Below are 25990 nucleotides of genomic sequence, written 5' to 3'. Positions count from 1 at the left end.
TCAACTAGACTTATTAAAAAAATAAGTGTTTCTGTTCCAAGATAATCTACAAGTTTTTATTATTATAATAAGTTTAAATATATTTATCTTGGTATATTTTATCTTTATTCTTTAACTTTTTTACTTATAAATTTAAAATATATCTATTTAATTGGTACTGAATCCCACTAGCCACATAAAATATTTACATCTTATATAAGCATTTGTTAAAAAAATTAAATAAAAATTAGTTTTTCTAAATAAATTAAAGGCCTTAACTTGGCTTTGGGCCTCTAGTTGAATTGAGTCACCTTAGTTGGTTATATATATGGATAAAAATTAGTTTTTCTAAATAAATTAAAGGCCTTAACTTGGCTTTGGGCCTCTAGTTGAATTGAGTCACCTTAGTTGGTTATATATATAGATAGAGAGACACAGACATAAAACTTAGTTAATATCTGAATAGTATGATAAATAATTTTCAAAATCCTGTCTTTGCATTGAAATGGGTTAGGTGGATGGTGTTGGGTTTGTTTGTTTGTTTTTAAATAAAAGTACTATTTATGTTTTGATGCGATGGTGTTGATTATAGTAACGTGCAACAAATGTACATCTTACTTAATACTGTTTATAATACTATACATCCAACCCAACACTGTTTATAAAAATCCAATGGCTAAACCAATGTCCTTAGATTTTTAATCTACTAAAGATGTTTGTAGACTATGAACCCTCATATATATATATATATATATATATATATATTATATAATTTTTTTATAGTAAAAATTGTTTCACCATGCCAAAGCCACTTGGTTCAAGTGGTTAGTTGCACCAAAATTAGTCTCTCGTGTGGCGTGCCGGATGGTGAGGGTTTGAATCTTTATTGGAGGAATTAACTCACAAGTGACGTCGCAACCAACGCACACGCCATAGAGCCAAGCGCTTGTCGCCCTTTTAAAAAAAAAATGTTTCACCGTGAATGTTCAAAATGTCAAACACGAATTGGGGAACATTTTTCCTATGACCGAGTTGGGGGATAATCTTCATTTGGGACTAGACTTCAGACAAGAAAACCCAAAGTATGAGTAATGAAACCACCCAATATAAGTAAAACAAATGGAACAAATGGAGCTATATCTTGAGAGCACAATTGTGATTTGAATTAACTCTCGGTATAGGACTAACATAGCTATAAGTTGATGACTATCTAGAATAATAAATACATAAGTTAACATTAATAATGAATGCGAAAAACACAAGAAATTATATTTGGGAGAACATCTTTGTCATAAGTGTGTATCTTTTAAGGCAATAACTTCCCCTAACTCTTAGTTCTGATATTGATTGGCATATTGTCCACCTCTTGCATTTCATTTGCATTTGGTTATTGGTAACAATTAACTAATACATTAATCAATTTCATTAAACATTTTACTCCAAACTAATATTTTGAAAACTTTATCATTGCCTATGGAAAGTTCTTGAGAGCATGAGTGTAATAGGTATTAACTTTTGGTGATGGCATGTATAGGAAGGCAATATCAACATCAATAATGGGATTTTTTTTTTTAATTATTATTGTTGGAGAGTTTGGGATTTTTATCATTTATTTATTAAAATTATAAGTTACGTCAATTTTCCCTTTTTGCAATTTAAGTGAAGTTTGGGTATATTTAATTTAATGTATTTATATCAATTGTTTTTTTTTCAAAAAACTATCTTGATATATAGTGAGTTAGAAGCAATTATTGCTTTTATGATAAGAACCAATGACAAAATATAGCCTCATTAGACCTTCTTAATGATATGCATCCAATTCAATATATTTATGGCAATATTATTTTTTTAATGCATCTTGATTGAAAGTTAGAAGCAATTATTACCTCTATGATAAGGACCAATTGGCTTCTTGAGCCTTAGTGAACAATTGGGTATTTATTTATTTATTGCAATTATAAGTTATGTCAATTTTTTCTATTTTGCAATTTAATTGAAGGTTGGATACATCAAACTAAGGTTTTATGCCATTTTTTTGTGTGTCAAAAATATATCATGATATACATAGAGAGAGTTAGAAACAATTATTGCCTCTATGATAAGGACCAATTAGCCTCATTAGGCATTCCTATTTAATTATTGAAAAGGTTTAAAATTTATGATAAATGACAAATTGTTTTTTAGTTGGGAATAACCTTCTTCAAATAGCCACTCTAATGATGTTATTAAGTGTTTATCATCGAGTGATCCTAACTAAAAGATTGGTCTTAACTATTACTTTGAGGTTTGCATTTATCCTTTTGAGTTTGCAATCTTTTAGTTGTAAATGAATAATTTAAAGCACTTAATATTCACATAATATTTGATATTTACATATGTTTTTAAAATATAGTTCCATTTGTTTTAATGTAAATTCCACTACTAGAGCCAAGAATACCCATACCTCCATTACTTGAAGGATATTGAACTTGTGTTGCCACTTCAGTTGTTTGCTGTGTAATTCCCAATATCATCATTTTCAACTCCGCCACTGTCTTGAAGTTCAATGCTCCCTAATCTCTTTTATAGATTTTGAATGTTTCTCATCAGACTCTCTAATGAGATACTCCAAGTCTTTAATGTCTTATTTCTTGTTATTGTTAACCATTTGAAAAAAAAATTGGGACATGATCACTCTCTGATACCATTGATATGAAGGGATTAATAATATAGTAGAAGAACATGAAGATCACAATAAGAGGGGAGAAGCTAAAAAGAAGAAAGGAAGAAAGAACTTAAGAAAAACATTCATTCTCATTAATCTCTAATGTTTTACAAATCAACTTTCCCTCCATTTATAATGGAAATGAAGGGCCAGGATTACAATTGAAAAGGGATCCAAACTTTCGTAATGATTGGATGGCCACAATTTTCTCCTATTTGCCAGTTACTTTGATGATTAGGCTAACTATTTTCCACTAGCTTAACTGATGCCAACTCAACTGCCATGTCACCAGTCCACTCAACCAATTTAACTAAATGCTTCCTGCCTTCTTAGATTCAAGCTTCAACTGAGAACCACTTTAGCTTCAATACCGATGCAGCCATTAGAACTACTCACCCTTTTTCCACTCTAAAGCAACTACTCCTTCAACTCTTCATAACACTTCTCCCTTCTAATAAGTTTTTCCTTGTCCTCAAGGAAAATTTGGGAACCTCCATTGTAACTCCTTCGCATACTCCCAAGTGGCATCAATAGGTGAAGAATTTGTCCAATGTACTAACCATTGAGTGACAACTTTGTTTCCTCTTCTTATAGCCTGACGATCCAATATTGATAGTGGCTTAAGTTACGATGTTAGAAGAGCGGAAGGGGGTAATGTTATGATCATATGATATGAATATATTGCTACTTTGAGTTGTAAGACATGGAAAACTAGATGTATGAAGGATTTAGGTGGAAGATCCATTTGTATATACTCAGTCTAATTTTATCTAAAATTTTGAATGGCCCATAGAATTTGGCTGCCAACTTAGAAAATTCTCTTGCCACTACCGAACTTTTGGTATAAAGTTTCATGTAAACCACATCTCCTATTTTAATTTGTTTGTCTGATCTGTGTTAATCTGCCGAAAAATTTTATCCTTTGTTGTGTTTTTTTCAATGAATGTTTCAACAACTGTATAGCTGCTTCTCTATCCCTCAAAAGCAAATCCACTGCTTCCATTGGAGAATTTTTAGGAAAATATGGTAAATGAATTGGAGGTGGGATGCCATATAAGGCTTGAAAAGGAGTCAATTTGAAAGATGTATGGAAAGTAGTATTGAAACAAAATTCAGCAAGAGAACCCCAAGTACTACAACTTTTGGGTAAATTCCCTGCCATGCATCTCAAATAAGTTTCTAAACATCTGTTCACCACCTCAGTTTCCCCATTAGTTTGTGGATGATAAGCAGATGAGTGCCTGAGTTCTAACCCTTGCAGTTTGAAAATCTCCTGCCAAAATTTACTCAGAAAAATGAGTCTCTATCACTAACTATAGTAGTAGAGTACCCATATAATTTGTATATATTATCTAGAAACAATTGTGCCACAGTTGCTGCAGTATAAGGGTGTAATAATAGTAAGAAATGTGCATATTTTGTTAGTCTGTCTACCATGACAATGATCATAGATTTTCCATTAGACTTGGGCAACCCTTCTATAAAGTTCATTGTGATATATGTAAATATTGATTGAGTCTCAGGAAGTGGTTGTAATAAACTAGGAGTTTTCACCAACTCAGGTTTATATCTTTGACAAATATCACATTGTCTCATATAAGCAAACACCCTCATATAAGCAAGAATATTCAACTTATCATGCTTGTATTAAAATTCATAATCATAAACCATGAGTTTGGCTAACCCAAGTATACTGGCTTCGAGTTGTAACTTTTTGATCAAACAAAAACTTCAGAGGCTTATGGTCTGTTTTGATTATGAAATGACTGCACACCAAGTATTGATGCCATTTTCTCACTACAAATAGCACAACATATAACTCCTTATCATAGACTGGCAGAGCTCAACGTTTCTTTGAAAGTATTTTGTTGTTAAAAGCTATTGGGTATCCATTTTGCATCAATATTTCTCCAATTCCCAAGCCAGAAGCATCAGTTTTTATCACAAAGTCCTACTTAAAATTGGGAAGTGCTAATACGGGAGCTGTGGTTAGTGCTTTTTCTAATGGGAAATCTTGCATTCTTCTTCAACAAGGAGTTTAGTGGGTAATTGATATGAGCATATCCCTTGATGAACTTGCGATAGTATCCAGACAGACCGAAAAACCCTTTCATTGTTTTATTGTAGCGGGCATTGGCCAATCTTGAATTGCTCTGATTTTCATTGGATCTGTAGAAACCCCTTTTGTGATATCACATGACCTAAGTATTCCAAAGAATGTCTTGCAAAGCTGCATTTGTTTAATTTCACAGCCAATGAATGTTGTAACAATAGTTGGAATACATTGTCCATATGCTCTACATGTTCCCCTTCATTTCCACCTTAAACTAATATGTCATCAAAAAAAGACCAAAACAAACTTTCAGAATAATGGTTTAAAAATTTGATTCATCGGATGTTGAAAAGTTAAAGGTACATTTACTAGACCAAAAGGCATCACTAAATACTCAAAATGGCCAAAATGGGTCCTAAATGCTATCTTATAAACATCTTGTGGAGACTTTCTGATATGGTGATGATATGATCTTAGATCCAATTTGGAAAACACAACTGCCTCATGCAATTCTTCCAATAATTCCTCAATGATGGGAATTGGAAATCTGTCTTTCAATGTTAGTTTATCCAAATGCACATCCTCCATGAGTGATCTTTTTTTTTTTTGACCAACACCACAAAAGATGAAAATAGTGAATGGCTGGGCTGAATTACTCCATAATCTAACAACTCTTATGTTAATGTTTCTATTATATCCTTCTATAACGCAACATAGCATTAAGGCCTAAGACAAATTACCTGTGCCCCCTCTTTCAAATTGATTATTTCCCTTTTCAATAGAAATTCCTAATCGTCAATGTGAAATTTCATTTGCAGTTTATTGAACTTCCAAATAATGTCTCCCAAATAATCTAACCATTGGATTCCTAGAATCATATCATAGTTATGCAATGGTAAAATTAGGAAATCTTCTTGAAATTGATAACCTTGCATGCACCAATGAAACTGTATACACACTTTAGTATAGACCATTTCATTCCCATTAGCTGCTGACACCTTAAGAGCTAGATTGTCTCCATCATACAACCCAATTCCTTTGCCACCCTCCTATCCAGGAAATTATGTGAACTTCCCTAATCAATCAGTATGAACATTATTCTTGTACCCTTACTTCCCTTTAGTCTCATAGTCTAACCCATAAGTACCTATTAAAGCATGGAGAGATAGTTATGGTGACAAAGAACTTTCATCACCCCACCGCTCAAGCACCTCTCTTCACTAGGGTTCTTCCAATTCTTCATTCACAATTGACAACATATATATCTGTCTTCTATTGCATCTATGGTTAGGTGTGAACTTTTCATCACACCAGAAAGCATAAACCCTTTTGCCTCTTTTCTTCTAATTCCTTACTAGTCAACCTCTTGATTTGTTTAGGTAATAGCATCAATGTTATTAGAACTTGGCATAGCTAGAACCCCATTTCTTAATTGGGTTGCAACCAAATTGGTGCTCTAAATTGTTCTTGCCACCCCTCTCTACATCCCATCCACAACCACATTTGACTTCCCCATTCTATCACCAGACATTTTCTTGGACCACAACAATTATTGAACCTTAGCTATCGCATATGCAAACTGTAAGGTAGATGGATTGAACAATCTGACTGACAGCTCAATTTCTTTCCTCAATCCCCAAGGAAATGGCTTATTGTCTATGTTTCATCCATATTTGTCCTACTAAATTTCATGTCAAACTCTTCAAGATACAAGTGAAGAGGGACAACTTGTTTTAATTTCTTAATTTCTGAAACAGGATCTATAAATGGCTGCTCACCAAATCTTGATGTCATAGATCCAATTAACTCACTCCAAGAAACAATTCTATTCTTGTCCCTGGTTTTCATGAAAGACTGAAACCAAGATAAGACTTTACAATCAAAGTGGATTGAAGGCATCTTAACCTTGTTCCTCCCATGTACGGTCAAACGCAAAAAATTGTTCCATTTTATACACTCATTCATTTGGATTTAAGCCATCAAAATGTGGAAATTCTAACTTGGTGTAGTGGTTTTGTCCATTAACGCCATTACCAGAACCAAGAATACCCATACCTCCATTACATGAAAGATGTTGAACTTGTGTTGCCACTTCAGTTGTTTGTTGTGCAATTCCCGTAATCATCATCTTCAACTCCTTCATTGCCTTCAATTTTCGCTCCCTAATCTCCTCTATAGTTTTTGAATGTTTCTCATCAGACTCTGATGAGATTCTCCAAGTCTTTAATGTCTTGTTTCTTACTACTGTTAGCCATTTAAGAATAAATGGCAAATGGCAAATGGCAACATAGGTTTCAAGGGTAAGTGTTTTTTTTAATTGTAAAAGGAATTTTTTTTTAATGTGGACTATGGAAGACAATGAATATATTATAGAGAAATTCAAACTGTATAGCTGTCATTTAATTTGAGAAAAACTTAAAATCAATTGACCGGAAAAAGACTCACCTGCACCTAACACCAAAGGCGCTTCCATCAAGGATTCTTGCCATGGTTAGCGACAGAACGGATCAATTCCTAATCGGGCAACCTCGCACGAAGGGCTAGGGAACCAATCATAGCAACACCATTAAAAAAACAACGAGCAAGCATTGCCTTCGACAAGGGTAAAGATTGGTCTCTAGGATCTAGTCGGGTAGCATCAAAACACATCGAAATCCAATGATTTAAAAACCGGACCGGATGGTTTATTAATTTAAATTATTTAATTGGTTTATTTATTTTAAAATTAAACACTTAAATAAACCCGATCCAAAAAGGCAAAAAGTAAAAAAACCAAAAAAACAAGATGCCAATTGTCAATTGCCAAGATATTATGATTTATCATTATTATTTCATTATGATTAACTTACAGTCTTACACTAATTAGCAATTAAATCATTAACTGATTAAAGTTAAAGTGTTAAAGTTTTAAACCTAAGAAAAGAATACCCTTCTTCTCCATCCCGACCAGCCCCATCATCCATGAATCCCGTGATCTCTCCTCTGTGAAGCCGACGGCCAACCTTCTCTTCCTTTCTGCCGTGAAGCCGATGGCCAACCTTCTTCATCTTTAGTTGATCTAGGTCAGCCGCACCCTGCTATCTTTCCTCTGTGAAGAACATTTGATGTTTGTGGTTTAGGTTTTCCATACTATCGAATAGTATTTCTCCATTTTGATAATCGGTAAGAGGATAGCTCAGTTCTCATTTCTCAACTCTCTTGTGCTTGTATGTGATGCAGGATTTTGGATTTTTTTTTTTACTTAAAAAGTTTGTGTCTTCATTTAGTATTATAGATTTATTGATGCTGAAGGTTTCTTGGAATCTTGAAATGGTTCTTGCAATGTGATTTAGAGTGTTTCAATGTTTCATTTAATTTATTTTAGCCTAATTTGGTTGATATACTTTATGCTTGTATTTTAGCCTAAAATGGTTCTTGAAATTGTTGTTGTTGCTGTATAAGTATACTTTTATTTTATTGTTGTTGTTGTATAGTGTATACTTGTATTTTATTTTATTCCTCATTTTTATTGTTGTTATTGTTGTTGTTGCATATTTGTATACTTATATTTTATTTAATTCTTTATTTTTGAATATTTATTGTATGGTTGTATCTTTGTATATTTGTAATTTGAAAAATTCAATTTTATGTAAAAGTTGACACTTTGTGACCTTATAAAGGTAATTTAACTTTACAATATATAATTTTGTATCTTTATTATTATTATTTTATTATTTTTAAATTATTTTTTACTTATTTTTTTATTTTTTAAGTTCTAAATATTTATTTATTTGAAAAATATTAAACTCGGTTGAACCGATCAATTCAATCGATTCAACCGGTTGGACCGGAACCAACTGCCTAACCGGATTAACAACTGATCCAGTTATTAAAACATTATCAAACTCTCTCTTTCCCTCTTAAATAGGGAGACAACAAGAGAGGAAAAAGAATTATATTTTGAAACATACAAACACTAAAAACCAACAACTGCCCCCAATAACATAACAAAAAAACACAAATTTAAAAAATTTTAAATCCAAAAATCTCAATAAAAAAAAAAAAAGAAAAACAACTCACTCCTAAAAATCGGCCTCGGAGATCTGGGAAAAAATTATATTTTGAATCATACAACCCTAAAAGCTAATAACTGCCCCAAAAAATGTTATAAAAATAAAAATAAAAATCTGATACCTTCATGGCAAATGTCTGTGAAGAATGTTGGAAAGGGATAAACTTTATATAAGGTATGTATCATTGATTTTATTTTAATTTTCGAAATCCATTTAAAAACTTGGAACTACTACCAGAACAAACCAGGAAAGCACAATTTGATCAAACACAGTTGTTTCCACAATTTCATCATGGCCGCCGACACGGGGGTTAATGATCATAGTATAACCCATGCAGCACTCGCCCTGCAACAGCCGCCATGATCTATAGTCTCTGGAACATTAATAACAAAGAAACCACAACACAACACAACAGAACATAGATGCCATCAATTCAACACAATTACAATATAGACACCATGGCCAACCAGACAAATCACATCAAGAAATAAGAAGATTTCAGAGCAGAAGTTCGGATTCTGCCCAAACTTGGACCACGCAGACATTCCAAGTTCATCACCTGTGAGTGATCGATGAAAAGATTGACCTGCAAAGAATGGACATAAAGTAGGGGTTGGTGTTTTAGTCGAATAGAAGCAAGTTGGATTGATGAAGTCGTGCTTAACATGAAATGCAGTACATACACTTGGTCCATATCTTCTGACAAACCACTCAGAAGTCTTAGGATTTGAAGCTTCAAACATTGTTTTTTCAAGTCCTAATCGACCGATAATCTTTGCAATTATGTCGGCGCGGAGCATGTCAGCATATTTGCAAACATCATCGGCATCGATCATGATCATGTCCGCTCCTGCTTCCAAGCATCTCTCAGCCCGTCTGATCAACAAATCTACGTCTTCAACAATTTCTGTAGAAGTATAACAAGGTTCAGCATAATGGAAAGATGAAAATTGCCGTAAATAATTCCTTTAAAATCAACGCTTCCAAGTGGAAAATTAGTAACTTTGCCTATATCACCAGTTACATTTAAAATTTGGGTCCTTAGTTGCTTCCGCCTCTAAGTGAAAAAAACACAAACTTAAACCTTTAAATTACACATTTTTCTGGCAATATGATTTGTCATGTTGGATAGAGAGATCAAAATGACAAAAATACATATGACAGATTGCTCAGTAATCTGACAAACATCCCAGACATTAAGATACAAAAGAACACATGGAAACTTTAAACTCAAATCATGTTAAATAATACTGTTGACCACTGATCTGAATCAGTTATCTTAATAGAAGAGCCCATTGGTGATCATCAGACCCAGAATTTATTGCTTGATGAGATTTGCGCACCTTTTATCAAGCTGTATGTTCTCTCTCGCCTAAATTCCACCTAAGTTGTTTATTTACCATTTCACCCTAGGGCTTCACTAGAGTTTCTACACAGATTTTCAAAAGAGAAGCTGACATTCTCCAATGTGTTTGCCAACACAATATGTACATTTTCTACTTATTATTTGGGAGAAGATGAAAGTATGATCTAAATAGTCTACATGCATAAAAAGAGGACATTAGCAAACTCTCAATGCGCAGCTCGCAAATCACCTTGTTACCACAGACAAAGAAGTTCTTTTCTGAAGCTTCAAAAGCGAAAGGAAAATGCATTAGTTCAGGACATGAATTCACTGGTTACTAACAAATGAGTTTCAGCATCAAGGAGATTCAACATTAAATGATCAGAGTAATTCCACCAAATTTGCCACACTACCACATAAGCCCAAAGATGAATGCAATTTTGAAAGAACAAGTGGTGCAACCGTGCAAGAACGGATTAGAGAAGCCTAAGCCCATGTGTAGTCCTAGCTCCATTTAATCGTAACAAAGATGGAATTGGAAGATGCCCAGTCTTAAATCCTCACATGAGCTTGGCATTAAAACTTCCACATCAACGAGAAACCTAATTGAAGTAGAGGAGTAACAAACTTAAGAGAAAGTCTTACTTGTTAACTAAATTGGCCCAACTGTCTTGTTGGTGAATCAAGTTAGCACAAGGGCATTTAAGTGTTTGTGGGCATGGACAAATCAATGGCTTTACTAATTCTAGGCGAAGCCCAGAAGGCCCTATGGGCAATCAATCATTCACTTGGCAACAATACTAGTAGAATCAAGGTCTTGTCATATCTCCCACAAGGGACCAACAAAGTAAAACCTCCAATTCTTTTTGATTTTTTGAAATATGAGATGCTCGAAATCACAGAATTAACCATAAATTTCAAAGGCTTCTATCAGAGTATATTCATATGATATGTACCCAAAAAAAAGGGAAAAAGGGTTGTTTATAACAAAAATTGCAAAATTGTCAGGCACTTGACAATTAACTGTATTAACATGGGAAAGGTTTGTCAGTTTTGCAAATAAAAAGATAGTGATTCTTGGAATGTCTTTAAATTACAACATTCATGTAGAATTCCTTTCATTGTTTTCCTTGTCCTCTTTGTTATTGTTGATCAGGCGATGCACAAATGGGTTGGCTTTCTGTAATTTCATCTATTATGGTAACTCAATAGCATGCCAATCTAAAACATCAATAAATTTGTACAAATATATAACCCATTATGCTTCAACTTTATTTCATTGAGTTCTGCAAAAAGAAATGCAACTGAAAATGAAAGAAAAAAGCACTTGGTGGAATTCTATGCATTATATGATCTGAAAGGTAAAAACCAAAATTCTTTTTTAATCATCAGTACAGAAAAAAAAAATCTTAATATTAGTTTCCTAGATATAAACTGCTATTTAAATCAAGTCACCTGGACATAAGACACTAGCATGGAAAATAATTTTCAAGATAATATAAAAATGCTTAGCAAAGAAAAAAAAAAGAGATAATGTAAGAATGTTAAAGAACATTTCCCCAGTAACTAAGCTTTCCATTCTTATAGTAAGGAATCGAAAAAGTTTCTACTCCTATATAGTTATCTTTTAGAAGGTTAAATGCTGCTTGCAATTTTTATTATTAACAAGTTCCATGATTTACTCTAAAGATCTGTTGTTATCGGAATATTTACCAACATCCTGAATTTGTATTTTGCAACCACTAGCTCAAATCACATCTCAATTGTTGTTATCGGAATATTTACCAACATCCTGAACTTGTATTTTGCAACCGCTAGCTCGAATCACATTTCAATTGTTGTTATCGGAATATTTACCAACATCCTGAACTTATATTTGGCAACCACTAGATCAAATCACATTTCAATTATATGAATTAAGATAAAAATCATCTCACAAAAGAGACATACTAAAAGACTATGTAACTTTTAATTACCCGAACTCTGGGGGACTGGAGCTACATAAGCTCCAAATGCTCTATCACCAGCAATTGGAATCTCAGATTTATCAAACTTCACCGCAAACTGAGGCTTTGCTTTAAGACCACCACTTTTAATAAGCCGAACAAATCTTAACAGAGTTTCTTCAGGAACTTTGAGCGATCCAGCATTTAACTCAATTGTGTCAAATCCAAGGCGCTTACATTCCTAGCAAGAAAATGACCCAAATAGTTTCAAAGTAGGATAGCGCACAAAACTGTATCATTAATCTCTTAAACAACAAAAGTCTAAACGGATGCAACCTGATTAACTTACAGACCTCTACATATTCTTTGAAGGCCGTCGGCCCTTTCCGAAGCAAGTGCTCTGACCAATCTCCTGTGCTAACATACACATCATGCTTGTGCGCCAAGTTAGTTATTTCTCTGATAAAGCTCTCTGGCATCAAACTATGAGAACCACCAGAGAACTTCAAACCATCAACAAACTGTCCCATTGATTCTAGAATGTCCTGCAAGAATAACGAAGCTTGATGATGTGTTTAAATTTCTAATAACTAGAAAAGAGAGTTAAACAAAGTAGAATGAGCCTACCTTTGATAAGAGATAATCAAAACAAAATAAATACAGAAAGAATATCATGAATAATAAACAATCAGTTCGCACGCATACAACTGACAACGGCAATAAATGAATTCATCCAGAGAGAATAGATGCACAGAGATCCACTTCAGAAGGAAGTTTAACAGATGAAATGTTAACCAATGGCATTAAATGAATGTTATATTAGACGTTTTCCAATTATTTCTTAAAAAAAAAACTGCAAGAATGAAATAGCAGAAGGAATTACAAGGTAATAGCATCTTCAAAACACAGCTGTTTAGCAAAATACAACACAACTGAACAGGGACAAAAGCTGGCTATGTGATTTCATATACAATAGAGACAGAGGACACAATGAAATAATAAATTAGAGTGTTATTTCCATTGATCATGATGTAAATAATTAAAAAAGCGCCTTTATGGCAAGAACAAGCACAATACTTAGTAAGAAGGCGAAAGGATAAACTTTGAAGTAATAAATCACATAAAGGAACTAAAAACAAGGAACTTAACGGAAAAAGCATGATTAAGAACACAATCTTTAAACTTCAGTCTCAAAATTAATTTTTCCAAAGCACTAAGTACTCATAAATATAAATTTTCAACTTTAGAAGAAGCACACTTTCCAAAAAAATCACGTTGGGTAGCAAGGGGTCTTATCCTGCAACTGATGGCCTTTGATGGTTTAAGTCCTGGTCCAGTTTCCCAAATCTAATACTGGAAAACGCTAAACTAAAGGGCAAGCCCTCCTAAGCTGGTTCAAATAATATTTGCAAAAGAGAGGTTCTAGCATATGTTCATACATTGTGATGATCTTACGGTCATATTCAATAGTATTATAAATCATCTTGGATATGGAACTAATAGAAGAAAATTTCATAAAAAATAATGCTAGCAAAGCATGATTTCCCAAAGCTAAGACTCTTATTTAAAGGGGAAAAAAGCTTCAATAACTACAGGCAAAAAATCAATTAGTCATGATTATACATGTTACAAGGGCAGATTTCATGTAAACCTGGTAAAGACATATCTGCAGATACATATATACAAGCGCATACACCTTCAAATAGAATCATAGATATATAATAGAATTAACGGAAACAAATACGAAGTATAATAAAAAATTACAAGGGATTTAACTTCAAAATGAGGACATGGCAGGCAAGCCCTTAAACATGCAGCTAATGCCATCATTATATACCAAGTTATGAGGTTAGAGAACAAAAGGCAAGCCTTCTCAGATGAAGACGAGAGCAGATAAAATAAGTCCCAAGTGCATGCTATTCATAAGGTGTTTAAAATAATGCTAAACTTGAAAAGACAATCGAAGAAAATCATTGGAAAGAAAAAGAAACTCTTCATGCTTACACTAATTAAATAAATGAATCCAAGCTCAATAAACCATAATTCCTTTTAAATTCCACAATAACATCTCATAATACTGGGGCATGATGGCATGGAGAAACAAAGAAGGGCGTGGGGCAGGTGACTCATCATCGGTCAATCAGTTCGCCATCAAGCATTGAATCTGAAATCACCTATGGTCACGTCCTGGACATGGTCTTTTACTGGTACAGTACTAGTTATTTTTAGAAGGAAGCTGGTAGCAGTTACTTATGTCAATGAGTGTGAGTGAAAATGTGGTTACACACATGCATTAAGTGTTGTAGCTTTGGAAAACAATCAGAAAAAAACTACTATAGCTTTCACTTTGGATTTGCCTCCACTTTATCATCCCAGATATAATTCTAAAGAGCAATCTCAAAAAATATTCTGCCACATTTAATTTGGCTTTCCGAAGATAATTCTAAAGACCAACTTCAAAAATACTCCACACATTTAATTTGGCTCTGCTTCAAGCTAATCCCTCACATTTCATCTCAATGGTGAATTCAGCTACACTTGGGCTCAAAACTTTCCTTTTTGCATCTTAATCCAGACTAGATTATAATTTGAGAAAATTAAAGCAATTATACTATAATAAATAAATAAATAAATAAATAAATAAATACGATACTAGGTTTAGCATTCAAGACTAATTCTAAAAACTTTAAACTACTACCTTGATCTTCTTGATAAGATCACAAACCCAAAACAAATAATTCATTCCAAATCTAAATTATAATGAAATTTTTAGTCAATAAACAGACCTCAAATGATAAGCACATGTCTTAACATCACACATACAACTTCAAAAACAATACAAAGCAAATCACACTTCCTGCAGTCAAATAATTGAAAATCAAAGCAAAAAATAAAAAGCAAAGGCGATTTATATAGAAAAAAAAATAGAGAAAGAAAGAACAAGATGAATCAGATTAGGACAAAGATGAAATTGGAGACCTCAAGTGGCTGGTTGCTCATGAGGCTGTAATTGGGACTCCTCATCTCTGTAACTCCGAACCTCCGGGGCTTCTCCGGCCGGTCCTCCTCCTCGCTGAAGCTCTTCCACCCATAATACAGCGCCATCTCTCTCTCTCTCTCTCTCACTCTCTCTCTCTCTCTCGTCTGGAATACGTTGGTGTATTTGGAGCTGAGAAGGGAGGATTTGAGCGAATTCTGGAAGGCTCTAGTTTCTCATATATATATATATATATATATTTAAAAGAAACTTGAAATTACAAATATATCCTAGTGAGATTATTGAAATTACAAATATACCATCGCAACATTTATTTTTTTTGGATGTCTACCAGCAAAACGTTTTAAATTATAATTATATTAGTCGGAGGGACAGGGGGGTAAATTATAATTATATTAGGTGGAGAGACAGGGGGCAGGGGGTGGCCGCCCCCTCTCACCGGTGGGTTCAGTGGACCCTGTTGCTCCGAGCTTCCCTCAGCCACTTTTTCCGGCTGGACAGCCCCTTCCTAGGTCTTTTTTCCAAGGATCACAGGCCACCCCACTTCCTTGACAAAGTTAAGTCTTCCCCAGAATCAGGCGTGACTGCGTGAATGCCTCAGTGTCGGTGTGGCCACTAGAGCACGTTAAAGATAAATAGATAATGCGTTTCAATGACGTCAAAAGGTCTGATTAACTGAATATGAGCCAATGAAAATTTGAAACATGGCTACGGTTACATATCTCTTTAACTCGTTTCAGTTCACGCAGATGCGATTTTCATACAATTTAAAATATAAATATATCATGTATATATAGAGATTAAATAACTCCGTAATTTCTTAAAAAAATAAAATACAAATAAAAAATAATACTAGCAAAAATCCAAGCCTCCAACCTTTCGGATCTTTTCAGCAAAATTCCGATCTTTTTTAAAGAGCTCGTTTCGGTTATGCAGATGTGATTTCATACAATTAAAAAAATATAAATATATCATGCATATATATATATAGAAAATAACTTTACAATTTTCTTAAAAAAATAAAAATAAAAATAAAAATAAAAAATAACACTAGCAAAGGCCAAGCCTCCAACCTTTTCAAATCTTTTCAGCAAAATTCTAATCTTTTTTAAGGTGTTTTTAAGGAGGTGAAGTTGATAATCATCTTGTTTGTTTATTTATTTTGGTTATTTATAAAATATTTTTTTTAGAATATGTCAAAGTTTGAGCAAATTTGTTGAAAATATTTGTGGATTGAGATTTGATTAATGTGGCATGTGAATTGATGTCATTGATTTTGAGTTATTTGGATTGATATTATTAATTTGAATTAGAGATTTGATTCATATTGATTTAGTAATAAATAAAAAAATAATAATAAAAAAATTTAAATAGAAATTATCACTTTCAAATAAAATTTCATCTAGCAATATCTTAAATTAAAAAAAGTAAAAATAAATAAAAAAATCATTGAAATAAATTGAGAAAAATTATTTAAAATATATTCATTTAAATAATCATAAATTCATAATAAATTCAAACTAGCTTATAATATATGCGCACAAATTTTTTTTATTTGAAATACTACTTATATTTATATAACTAAAAGTTAACCTTAAAAAAATATTGAATTTTAAGATAATGATAAATTGTAATTTTTAATTAAAATTTAAAAAAATCATTCAAATAAATTCAGAAAATTATTTAAAATATATTCATTTAAATAATCATAACCCACTCATCATAATTATCCTAAATGAGAATTTTTTAAATTTAAAATATTATTTAAATTTATATAACTAGTATGTGTTATAACTATAAATAAATCAAATATAGCTAAAAATATTTATTTCAAGATAATAATAAATTTTAATTAATCCTCAATTTTATTTATTGAATTTTAACTCTAAAACATGTAAAATCGGAGGATTGAGCTTCCCCTCGTAGTCATTAGTGGTATTTTTATTTTATATTTTAAAGTATTGTTCTTAATATAAATTATTTGTAAACCGTAAACGTCCGCAAATAAGAGGGGTGTAAATAAAGATGAATGAGGGTGATTTATTATATTCCTGTTGTGATCATGATCGGATGGTTGAAATGAGAATACTATACATCACACTTTCAACTGTTTACTGGAATGGATGATTTGAAACAGTGGATTCAAATCTAATAGTTGGTAGACTATCAACGCTAGTAGATGACCGAGTCCTCATATATATATATATATATATTTGAGTACAATTAATTATTTTCATTATTAATAATAGATAAAAACATGTGAAATATCTGTATATTATGTATTTTCTAACATTTAATGTTTAATATTTAACTATGTAAGTTATATATTAATTTGATTATTTTATATTTTGAGATTCAATATATTTTTTAAATTATCTATATAATTGTTATAATTATACAGAAATGCAAAAATTTATATACTAGGGTAAAATTTTATATACAGTTCAATTATATAGTTAAATTTTACTCATTTTGATATACTAATTTTTGCGGTATTTTAGTCTTTAAGGGTAAAATAACTTTCCTGCCTTCCTCAGTAACAATAAAACAACTAGTTTGTGAGGGTATTTTGGAAATTCAAATAAAAAAAAAATCTATAAGTATTCCCTAAAGGGCATTTTTCTTTAATCAACAGTATAATATTTATCTAAATCTCAAGCATTCAATTTTAGCTTTAAATTCTTCATCAATTCCTCAACTATAGTCCAAAGAGTTTGGGTATTCATTCTCTACTTCAATGTTTTTTAAGTAGTAACCATAAAATTTTATTTTAAATTTTGCATGATGGTCGTCAACTATCTGATAATACTTCATTTTATTTTTACAAAAATACCCATCCTTCTACCCTTTAGTGTTGGTGAATCTTATACTTGGCTTCTCACTGAATCCCTTACTGTGTGAGTGTGATTATATGTAATGGCATGGCTAACTTCAGCTAAAAAATTACAGACCTCTTAGGTTTGGAAATTTTATGGCATCATTGACTTTGATAATAAAAGTGTATGGGAGGTTTGTTAAAATATAATAATAATAATAATGATAATAATAATAATAATATATTATTATTATTATTATTATTATTATTATTATTAGCAAACTTCGTGTAGGATGCGCTATTTAATAAGACATGTCTCTTTCAAAGCAAATTACTTCATTTGGTTGGTGTACTAAAAAGTTTTACTTTTACTAATGAAAACACATTATATATATATATATATATATATATATATATTTTCAACAAGGTAAATATCATAAACGAAAAATGTTTCAATGGCGTACCTTGTTGAAAATCCTAAATTATTTTTTATAGAAAAACCTTCTTCGTTTAAAAGTTTCAAGAAATACCATAGAAGAACTAGTTATGTTTGTGTTACTAGAATACTGACATACTAAAAGTAATATTTGTGGGTTATGTGTATTGATTGGCATTTTTAAAATGCAATTAGATCCTATTATTTTTGAAAATCTATTTCCTAAAGAAAGACTTTAAAAGATTTTGCATTCAAATAGGTAAAAAATTTTAAACATTTATTATTGATGTTGAATATAGGTGCAATAAAAATTAAACAATGTTCAATGTTATTTAAATGTTTTGTAACCAAAATTTGCCCTTATTTGTCTTTATGGTTGGTGGGGATATTCTCTCCATCATATTGTACCATACTTGGGGTCCCTTAGTTGTTGGGGTTTTTTCGGTAGTATAACAATGTAAAAACCAGCGAAAGTCACTTTAGCAATAATACTATTCACTATACTATAGCATTGTTATTGTTCGTGTGTGTCCTTTTGTGTGGGCGCATACTATCCCGCACACCCCTCTGTCGACCCCCTACGGACTCTCTGCAACCCGCACAGCCTTCTGCTAACAAAGGAATACTGTAGTAGAGTTATTGTTTACCGACACTGTAGCAAATTTATTGTTTATATGTGGTATGTGCGGCCTAGAATTGCCCACACACGCTCTATGCCAAGTTTGTGCGGTCTGTGTGTGACCCGCACATCCTTCAACCAAGCTTGTAGAGATTCCTTCAGGCTTCTATTGTCTTCCCAGGAGCTTCAATTTACTCATGGCTACAAATGTTTGAGGCTGCTTTCTGGCAAGTTTGCTGATGTGGCACTGACATGGCGCCAAAAACTACCTTAAAACAAGCAATTATGGCCTCACATGCAACCGAAGAAAAGTAAAGTGGCTTTTGTGTTACAAAAAAAGTTTTTGTAACTATAAAGTGAAAACATTTGTGGCCATGAGTGAAGTGAACCCCTTTCTAAGTCTTCTACAACTCTTTAAAGCTTCAAAACAAGCTTAAAACATTACTAAACCCTTCAATTCTTGTTAGAATGATATGATAAAACATATAACAATGCAAAACAACGATTTTAGTGTGGAAAACCCTACAAATCGAGGGAAAACCCACGGGGCTCCTTAGAGCTTCTTACAAAGCTTCCATTATGTCAATTAATGGAGTTTACAAGGATCTCTCTAGCTAACTAGAGGCATACAAACTCAAAGACAAGAGTATTCAAGGGAGAGATGATCAACACTACATGCATACATCATCATCTTTATACAAGATCGATACAATGACATCAAGAAGGATTTAAGGAAATCAACTCAAAGGATTTGGAACCTTACTAGCAAGGACGCTCTCTAGATGTGGCCATGGTTCAGGAACCGCCGATTTTAGTTCCTGAACTACCGATTCCGGTTCAAAGAAACCTTGAACCGGAACCGAACAACCTAAGCAAGGTTCTTGGCGGTTTGGTTCTAGTTTTGGTTCCTGTTCCTGTTTCCGACGATTCGGTTAAAAGGTTCCAGTTTGACTATTCATACGGTTTGGTTCTTTTTTTTTTTGTTTAAATTTTAGTTTTTTCTTAAACTAATCCAATATTTCAAATTAAAATGAATACAAATACAAGAATTAATTTAATACAATATTTAATAAAAAATAAAAGTATTAATTCAAAACAATATTGTGCAATAAAAGTACAATAAGAGAAGAAAAAAATAAAGGACTTGAACTTAATTATATTAAGTTGCCTACGTATCCTCTCGAGGAATTAAAGCCCACGTAGTTCTTTTATTTTTATTTTACACATTTCCCATATTTTCATAATGGCTAATTGCTTGCTTTATCATCGGAGGAGTTGGAACTAGAATCCGTCATTGTTGTATAAGAGCCATCATTTACCTACTCGTCCGATGATTATGAGTGTATAAGGTCATATTGACTTGTAGTCTAGCTTTTTCCCAATCATCGAGCTAAATTTGCGCTTCCAATGATTTTGGACCTAACCTTGATTTGTCTTTCATCTAAAATGTTGCCTCAATTACTAAATGTTTGTTTAACTACAACGGTTGAGGCAGGAACTGCAAGGAGTTATTTACCAATCTTGGCGAAAGTAGGAAAAGTCTCCATGTGCCTACTCCACCATTCCAAAATTGAAAAATTTGCACCTGTATCACCACAAAACTCAAAAACTGTTGTTAGATAAACTTCGAGATCCGAATAGAAGCCTCTTCCTCCTTTCTAAATTGGAGGTAGTGGAGGCTCCGCTTCTTTATCATAAGTAGAAGGTGAAGCAAATGCCTCACATAACTCATTACACAAAGTTCTAATTCTACTAACTATTAACATTACATTAATATCTCCATCATTAAAACCCAACAAATCAAAATAATAAGAGTTTAACATCTCTACTAAACCTTCAAATTTACATCTAGGATAAAAAATCATAGTAGTAAGATAAATATTGGGAATAGTTTTATAATAACTCAACCATTGTTCTCTCATGCCATAAATTGCATCATAAATAGGAGGATGTTTGAGTCCCTCCATTAAAGCACCACTAATATTTATGGCTTCAATTAAAAATTGATGAGAAGTTGGTTCGTATACACTACTAAATGTATGAGTAGCATCATTAAAAACATGAAAAATATCTAAAATAGTAAACCATATTTCCCATTGGGTTGGCAAAAGTGTATGATGTTTAATATAAGTAGATGCAAAAAAACACAATAAATTTCTATACTCATAAGATTGATCAAGTAATTTAAATGTCGAATTCCAACGAGTAGAAACATCTTTTGAAAAATATGTTTTGGTTTCATTCCATTTTGTTTACAAAGCTTTGCACAATCTTTCATAACTTGTGGATGAGCCCAAATATATGAAATTACTTTTCTTATTGGAGATATATGTTGATTGTGCTCATTAGCCAAAGCATCTTGTACACATAAATTTAAAATATGGCATGCACAACGTATATGAAAAAATTTTCTACCAAAATTCGGTTGACAAGTTCTTCTTAACTCAAAAAAATGGAAGCGGTATTAGCCGATGCATTATCAAAATAAATTGAAAAAACTGTATTAACCAATCGATATTCTTGCAAAATATCCAAAATCATTTTACAAATATTTTCGGCAGCATGCCTATCATCAAAACATCTATATGCAAGTAATCATTTTGTAAAACATTATTTTCATCAATCTAATGACAAATTAAATCCATATAAGAATGTTCACAACAATGATCACTCCAAATATCACTACAAAAGAGAAACATGGAAATTGTTGCTTTGAAAATATTGTATTAATTCACTTTTATGTTTTTATATAATTTCAAAATATGTCTTTTCAAAGTATTTCTAGGAACTTTTTTAAAACTAGGATTTACATAATTTTGACAAAAATTAGTAAAACACAATTTTTTTACCAAAGCTAAAAGATAAATGATCAATAGAAACCATCACAGCTAATCCAGTCCTACATTCCATTTCATTATAATGAAATAATTGAGTAGAGTTAGAAGCAGAGGCAAACCCAGTCATTTGAGATTGTCCTTTGTTCAATCTGACCTTAAGTGGATGCTTTGCTTGCAAATGTTTGGTAAAAGTCCCATAGCCACCTCCTTTTGAATATTTGTAAACTTTATTGCAATACTACAAGAAACATCGAACTTGCCATCTCCTCTCATCATCTTTTTGAAATGAATTTTGAAGATGTCGGAATTTGAATCTCTCCCACTTTGCCTCCCCTTTCGGTTGTGATGATGGTGGTAAATTGCTTTGACATCCTTAGGTTGGATGTTCTATCTCACAACTCTCACCAAAACCACTTCCGGAGCTTGCCATTTTTTTGTTCAATTTATGAATGCTAGAGAGAATTAGAGGTTGAGACTTGAGAGAAATTAGAAATTGAGAGAAATTTAGTGTGAGGGAATTGGATAGTGAAGTGAGGTATTTATAGCCAAGGAATTGGAGGAAGATGTGAATTTTAAAAATTAATTAAATGCAACGGAAATATTGCTGACCGCTGCTTTGTTTGGCAGAGTGGCCAGTTGGCCAATTGTGCCAACAGTCTAAAATTGGCCCATTCAACAACGGGCCAACTTTGGACCGTTGGCAAGTTACTAATTATCATTTAATGAACAGAGTTATAAATATTACAAATAGATGTGCCCATTTTGAACATTACAAACATTACGAAGATTACAAACATACAATCAAAGCTAGTAAAATTAGAGCCACGTCTAATCACAAACATAATAACATTACAAACATACAATCAAAGCTTATCTGAGACATCTAGAGGAGGATGTTGGATGCAGATGCAAACTGACGGCTGATCCCGTGAAATAGTGGGCGTCTAAAATGTGGCTAAAAGAAGATGCAAACTAAGGCATTATATTTGGTATATAAGAAAAATGGATAGGGGATGCAAAAACATAAAAAGACTATCAGTTTTAGTACCTGTGGGCTATGGCTGTCCATATGTTATATAGATGAAAGTTCCTTGAGCCTTGAGGTTTCAAAACCTTGTGAACACCTTCAAGCATTTTCATCACTTTGCAGCCTTTGCTTACTGTTTCAAGGTTGGGATTGTATGGATCACCACTGCCCTACGAACAAGACATCCTTAACATTGCAAAAGGATTATGAATGAGCATCTTAATAAACATTAAAGACTATTCAAAACATGTACAAGTGAAGTTTCACATTCAAACCGAAAATTTCTCTCAAGACATCATGGAATATTCATATTCATCATGAAACACTAATCGGAGATTAGTGGAAACAAGAGAAGGCATCATCATCACTGGCACTTGCAAAGAAAACACTCCCATCACTTACTGCGTGGTGCTAGTGCGGCTGTGTCACCGACGACGATGACATTTCTCTGCCTCGTTTCCTCGAAGTCCCACTTCCTTAGACCCATCATCCATCCATCAATCCATCAAGAATCAGTGATAGAAACCGGATAAAGATGATGGAGGAGGAGGAGGAGGAAAAAAATAAGGAGATCAGATCATCAAACCTGCAGTGATGGATAAGAAATCGGTGCTCGGATGATCGAGATAAGCAACATTATTAGGGTGCTTTGTCCAACTCTCTTGCTCTGCAAAATCCAAAAAACCTAATCAAGATCCAATCATCCCATCAAGAAAATCAAGATCCACCTAAAAAATAGGAGAATGTGAAGGATGAGATGGGGCATGACTGTGAAAGAGGAAGTGGTGGTCGTGAGGAGAGGAAGAGGAGGAAAAAGAAGAGACATAGGAGGAGAAGTGAGAGGTGGAACCGTGGAGCCATAGAACAGTGTAAAGAGAGCGAGGGAGAGGGCATTGAAGAGCTAGAGGGTGGAGGCTACGGAGCGGGGGCGGCGGCGAAGCAATGAGCATGAGGAACTAGGAAGTTTGGAACCCTAGATTCTGGCATATGTAATTTGGTTCAACAGGTCAAACCTAATCAATTGCTAATTTGGTTCAAATCATATTATTTTTCATGACATTATTTTATATATAATTTCATTCAACCTGAAACCTAATCTCCAATTAAACCTGGAACCCTAGCCAGATCACAAATAAGTCTAAGTGTCTAACTAACATATAATTTGGTTAAACCGCTGGTTGAACAGTTTTGAAATTCTGAAACTGGAACTGAACCTTGTATGAAGGTTTAGGTTCCGTTTTAGGATAGTTGCGGTTTTGCCGGTTCTGGTATAGTTTTTTCAATTCTGTTCCTGTTCGGTTCCACAGCTTCAGTTCAAAAATGGCCACGTCTAAATTCCTCTCTACCCAAGAATGTAGATGAAATTCGGTACCGATCGCTGTCCGATTTTCTGTCCTAGTTTAGCTCTAATCCCCTTCTCCTTCCTCTTCTTGGTCTCTTTCTTCTCCCACTCTATTGTCTCATCTTCTATCTCTCAATGAATGAGAGTTTCACTCAAATAAGGTTTCATGTGAAACCCCAAGTTTGCCCTTGCCCTTTCCACTAATTGGCATAGCTTCCTTTTTTTTCATTATGGGATTGGGCCAAAGCCCAATCTTATTTACCTAGCCCAAATAGGGCTAAAACCCAACAGTAGTAAACAATAACTAGCATGAAAGAAAGGCTTGGACTAGCTCCTTGTAGGGTGTAATTTCAATTGTCTTTGTCCTAATGTTTGTTATCAAGCCAGAAACAATGCATATATTCACATGCATGCAGAATTGGCTAAATGAATAAAATTGATTATAAGACCATGGAGATATGACAATGGCAATGATAATGGAGGGGGCACCACCAACTAAAAGATCATACACTAATATAGAATGATCTTATACTTAAATGCTTTAAAGTTCAAATTAAGTATCAAAGAGAATTTAAGACTTCAAAGCTTTGTTGGTAGAATCAATCTAATTGAATTAGCATTAGGAAAAATCGTTCTAATCAAATTAGAACTATCAATTACTATTAATTGATATTTAATCAATAATTGATTAATCATCAAGAATCGATCACATGAACACATGAATAAATGTGGCATATCATGGTTACCTTACAGAGAGTTTAAAAGCCGGAAGAAGTAAAGACTTTTTTTTGCTTCAAGCAACTAATGGGAACATTCTAGTTTTCTCGTAGCCGTATTTTCGCAATAATAGTTCATTAAAACCTAATCTCATATCACATATTCATATATATATATATAGGGAGGAGTCGGATAAGGTTAGAACATGTAGCGTGGGACCTATTTGGAATCTCTACATCTTTAGAAAATTGGACTAATTTTAATAATCACAATCATGTCCATCAATAAATTGCAATTTAATCATAGAATCCCAATATATTATTTTACATATTAGTCCTTCTGTCAATAAATATTTCATATAAGTGGGTATGATTAGATCACCTGGTACTGTCGATCTCCACTTCTAAGGGCAGAGGCACAAGGGGGCAGGGTGTGGTTGCCCTGTGTCCATTGACCCTGCCCTTCATGCATCCTCCTCTCCCTGGGCCCTTCTTCTCCACCCCCTTTTCTCGGATGTCCCTTTCCCACTCTATTTGGTTCTCGCCCTTTGTTCGGATGTTGGGCTCTATTGTCTGAGTCGTCCCTCATAATCCATCCGTGCCTCCAGTGGTGTATCAAGAGCATGCCCTGTGCTAACGGATCCAGACCCAGTTAACATTTGGTGTTAGGAAGCCAATTTGATGTTTAGGTTAATGAGAAATAGAAATGTAGGGAATGGCAAGTTTCAAGGAGCAGGATTCACAAGATTTTAAACATAAAGAAATAGAAATATATCAATATATTATATATTCTCATAACCCTAAATGAATCCTTGGACCCTGATGAAATACAAAATCAAGAATAACCTCTTACAATTCCTCTATTTCTTATCTGATATTTCAAATATCTTTGGTGAAACCCTATTATTTTAAATTTTTTGGGTGAAGTATTTGATTTTTCTTATCTCTCGGGTGAAGCTCTCATCTTTCAAAATAGGTGTAGTTTTTTTTATTGAGTTTAGTGATTTTGTTTGTTTATTAATACTTTTTCTCATTTGTCAGATTTGGATTGATTTAGGGATTTGATAAATATTAAAAAAATTGATGATTTAGTAATAAATAAATAAATTAGGAGTTTTTTT

General features: G+C 33.1%; 1 protein-coding gene across 1 annotated transcript; it reads right to left on the bottom strand.

Annotated features, from left to right (window-relative positions):
- Nucleotides 1-9016: 9016 nt before the first annotated feature.
- Nucleotides 9017-15279, bottom strand: LOC120269404 (protein HEAT-STRESS-ASSOCIATED 32). Its single transcript, XM_039276738.1, has 5 exons — nt 15059-15279; nt 12433-12624; nt 12110-12320; nt 9472-9695; nt 9017-9374 (listed from the first exon to the last, which is right to left on the bottom strand). Exons 1-5 carry the CDS (start codon nt 15182-15184, stop codon nt 9264-9266), a joined length of 864 nt encoding a protein of 287 aa, XP_039132672.1. The 5' UTR covers nt 15185-15279; the 3' UTR covers nt 9017-9263.
- Nucleotides 15280-25990: the final 10711 nt, after the last annotated feature.

This window comes from Dioscorea cayenensis, chromosome 9, assembly GCF_009730915.1.
Source record: "Dioscorea cayenensis subsp. rotundata cultivar TDr96_F1 chromosome 9, TDr96_F1_v2_PseudoChromosome.rev07_lg8_w22 25.fasta, whole genome shotgun sequence".
NCBI classification, from domain to species: domain Eukaryota; kingdom Viridiplantae; phylum Streptophyta; class Magnoliopsida; order Dioscoreales; family Dioscoreaceae; genus Dioscorea; species Dioscorea cayenensis.
Note: the sequence above shows the minus strand (reverse complement) of the source record. Positions and strands in the feature narration are given on the sequence as shown.

Coding starts and splice junctions, on each gene's coding strand:
- LOC120269404 (XM_039276738.1), bottom strand. CDS start 15,184: ATGGCGCTGTATTATGGGTGGAAGAGCTTCAGCGAGGAGGAGGACCGG. Junction 12,321..12,432: donor CCTTCAAAGAATATGTAGAG/GTCTGTAAGTTA, acceptor TTTTCTTGCTAG/GAATGTAAGCGCCTTGGATT. Junction 9,375..9,471: donor TCAGAAGATATGGACCAAGT/GTATGTACTGCA, acceptor CATTCTTTGCAG/GTCAATCTTTTCATCGATCA.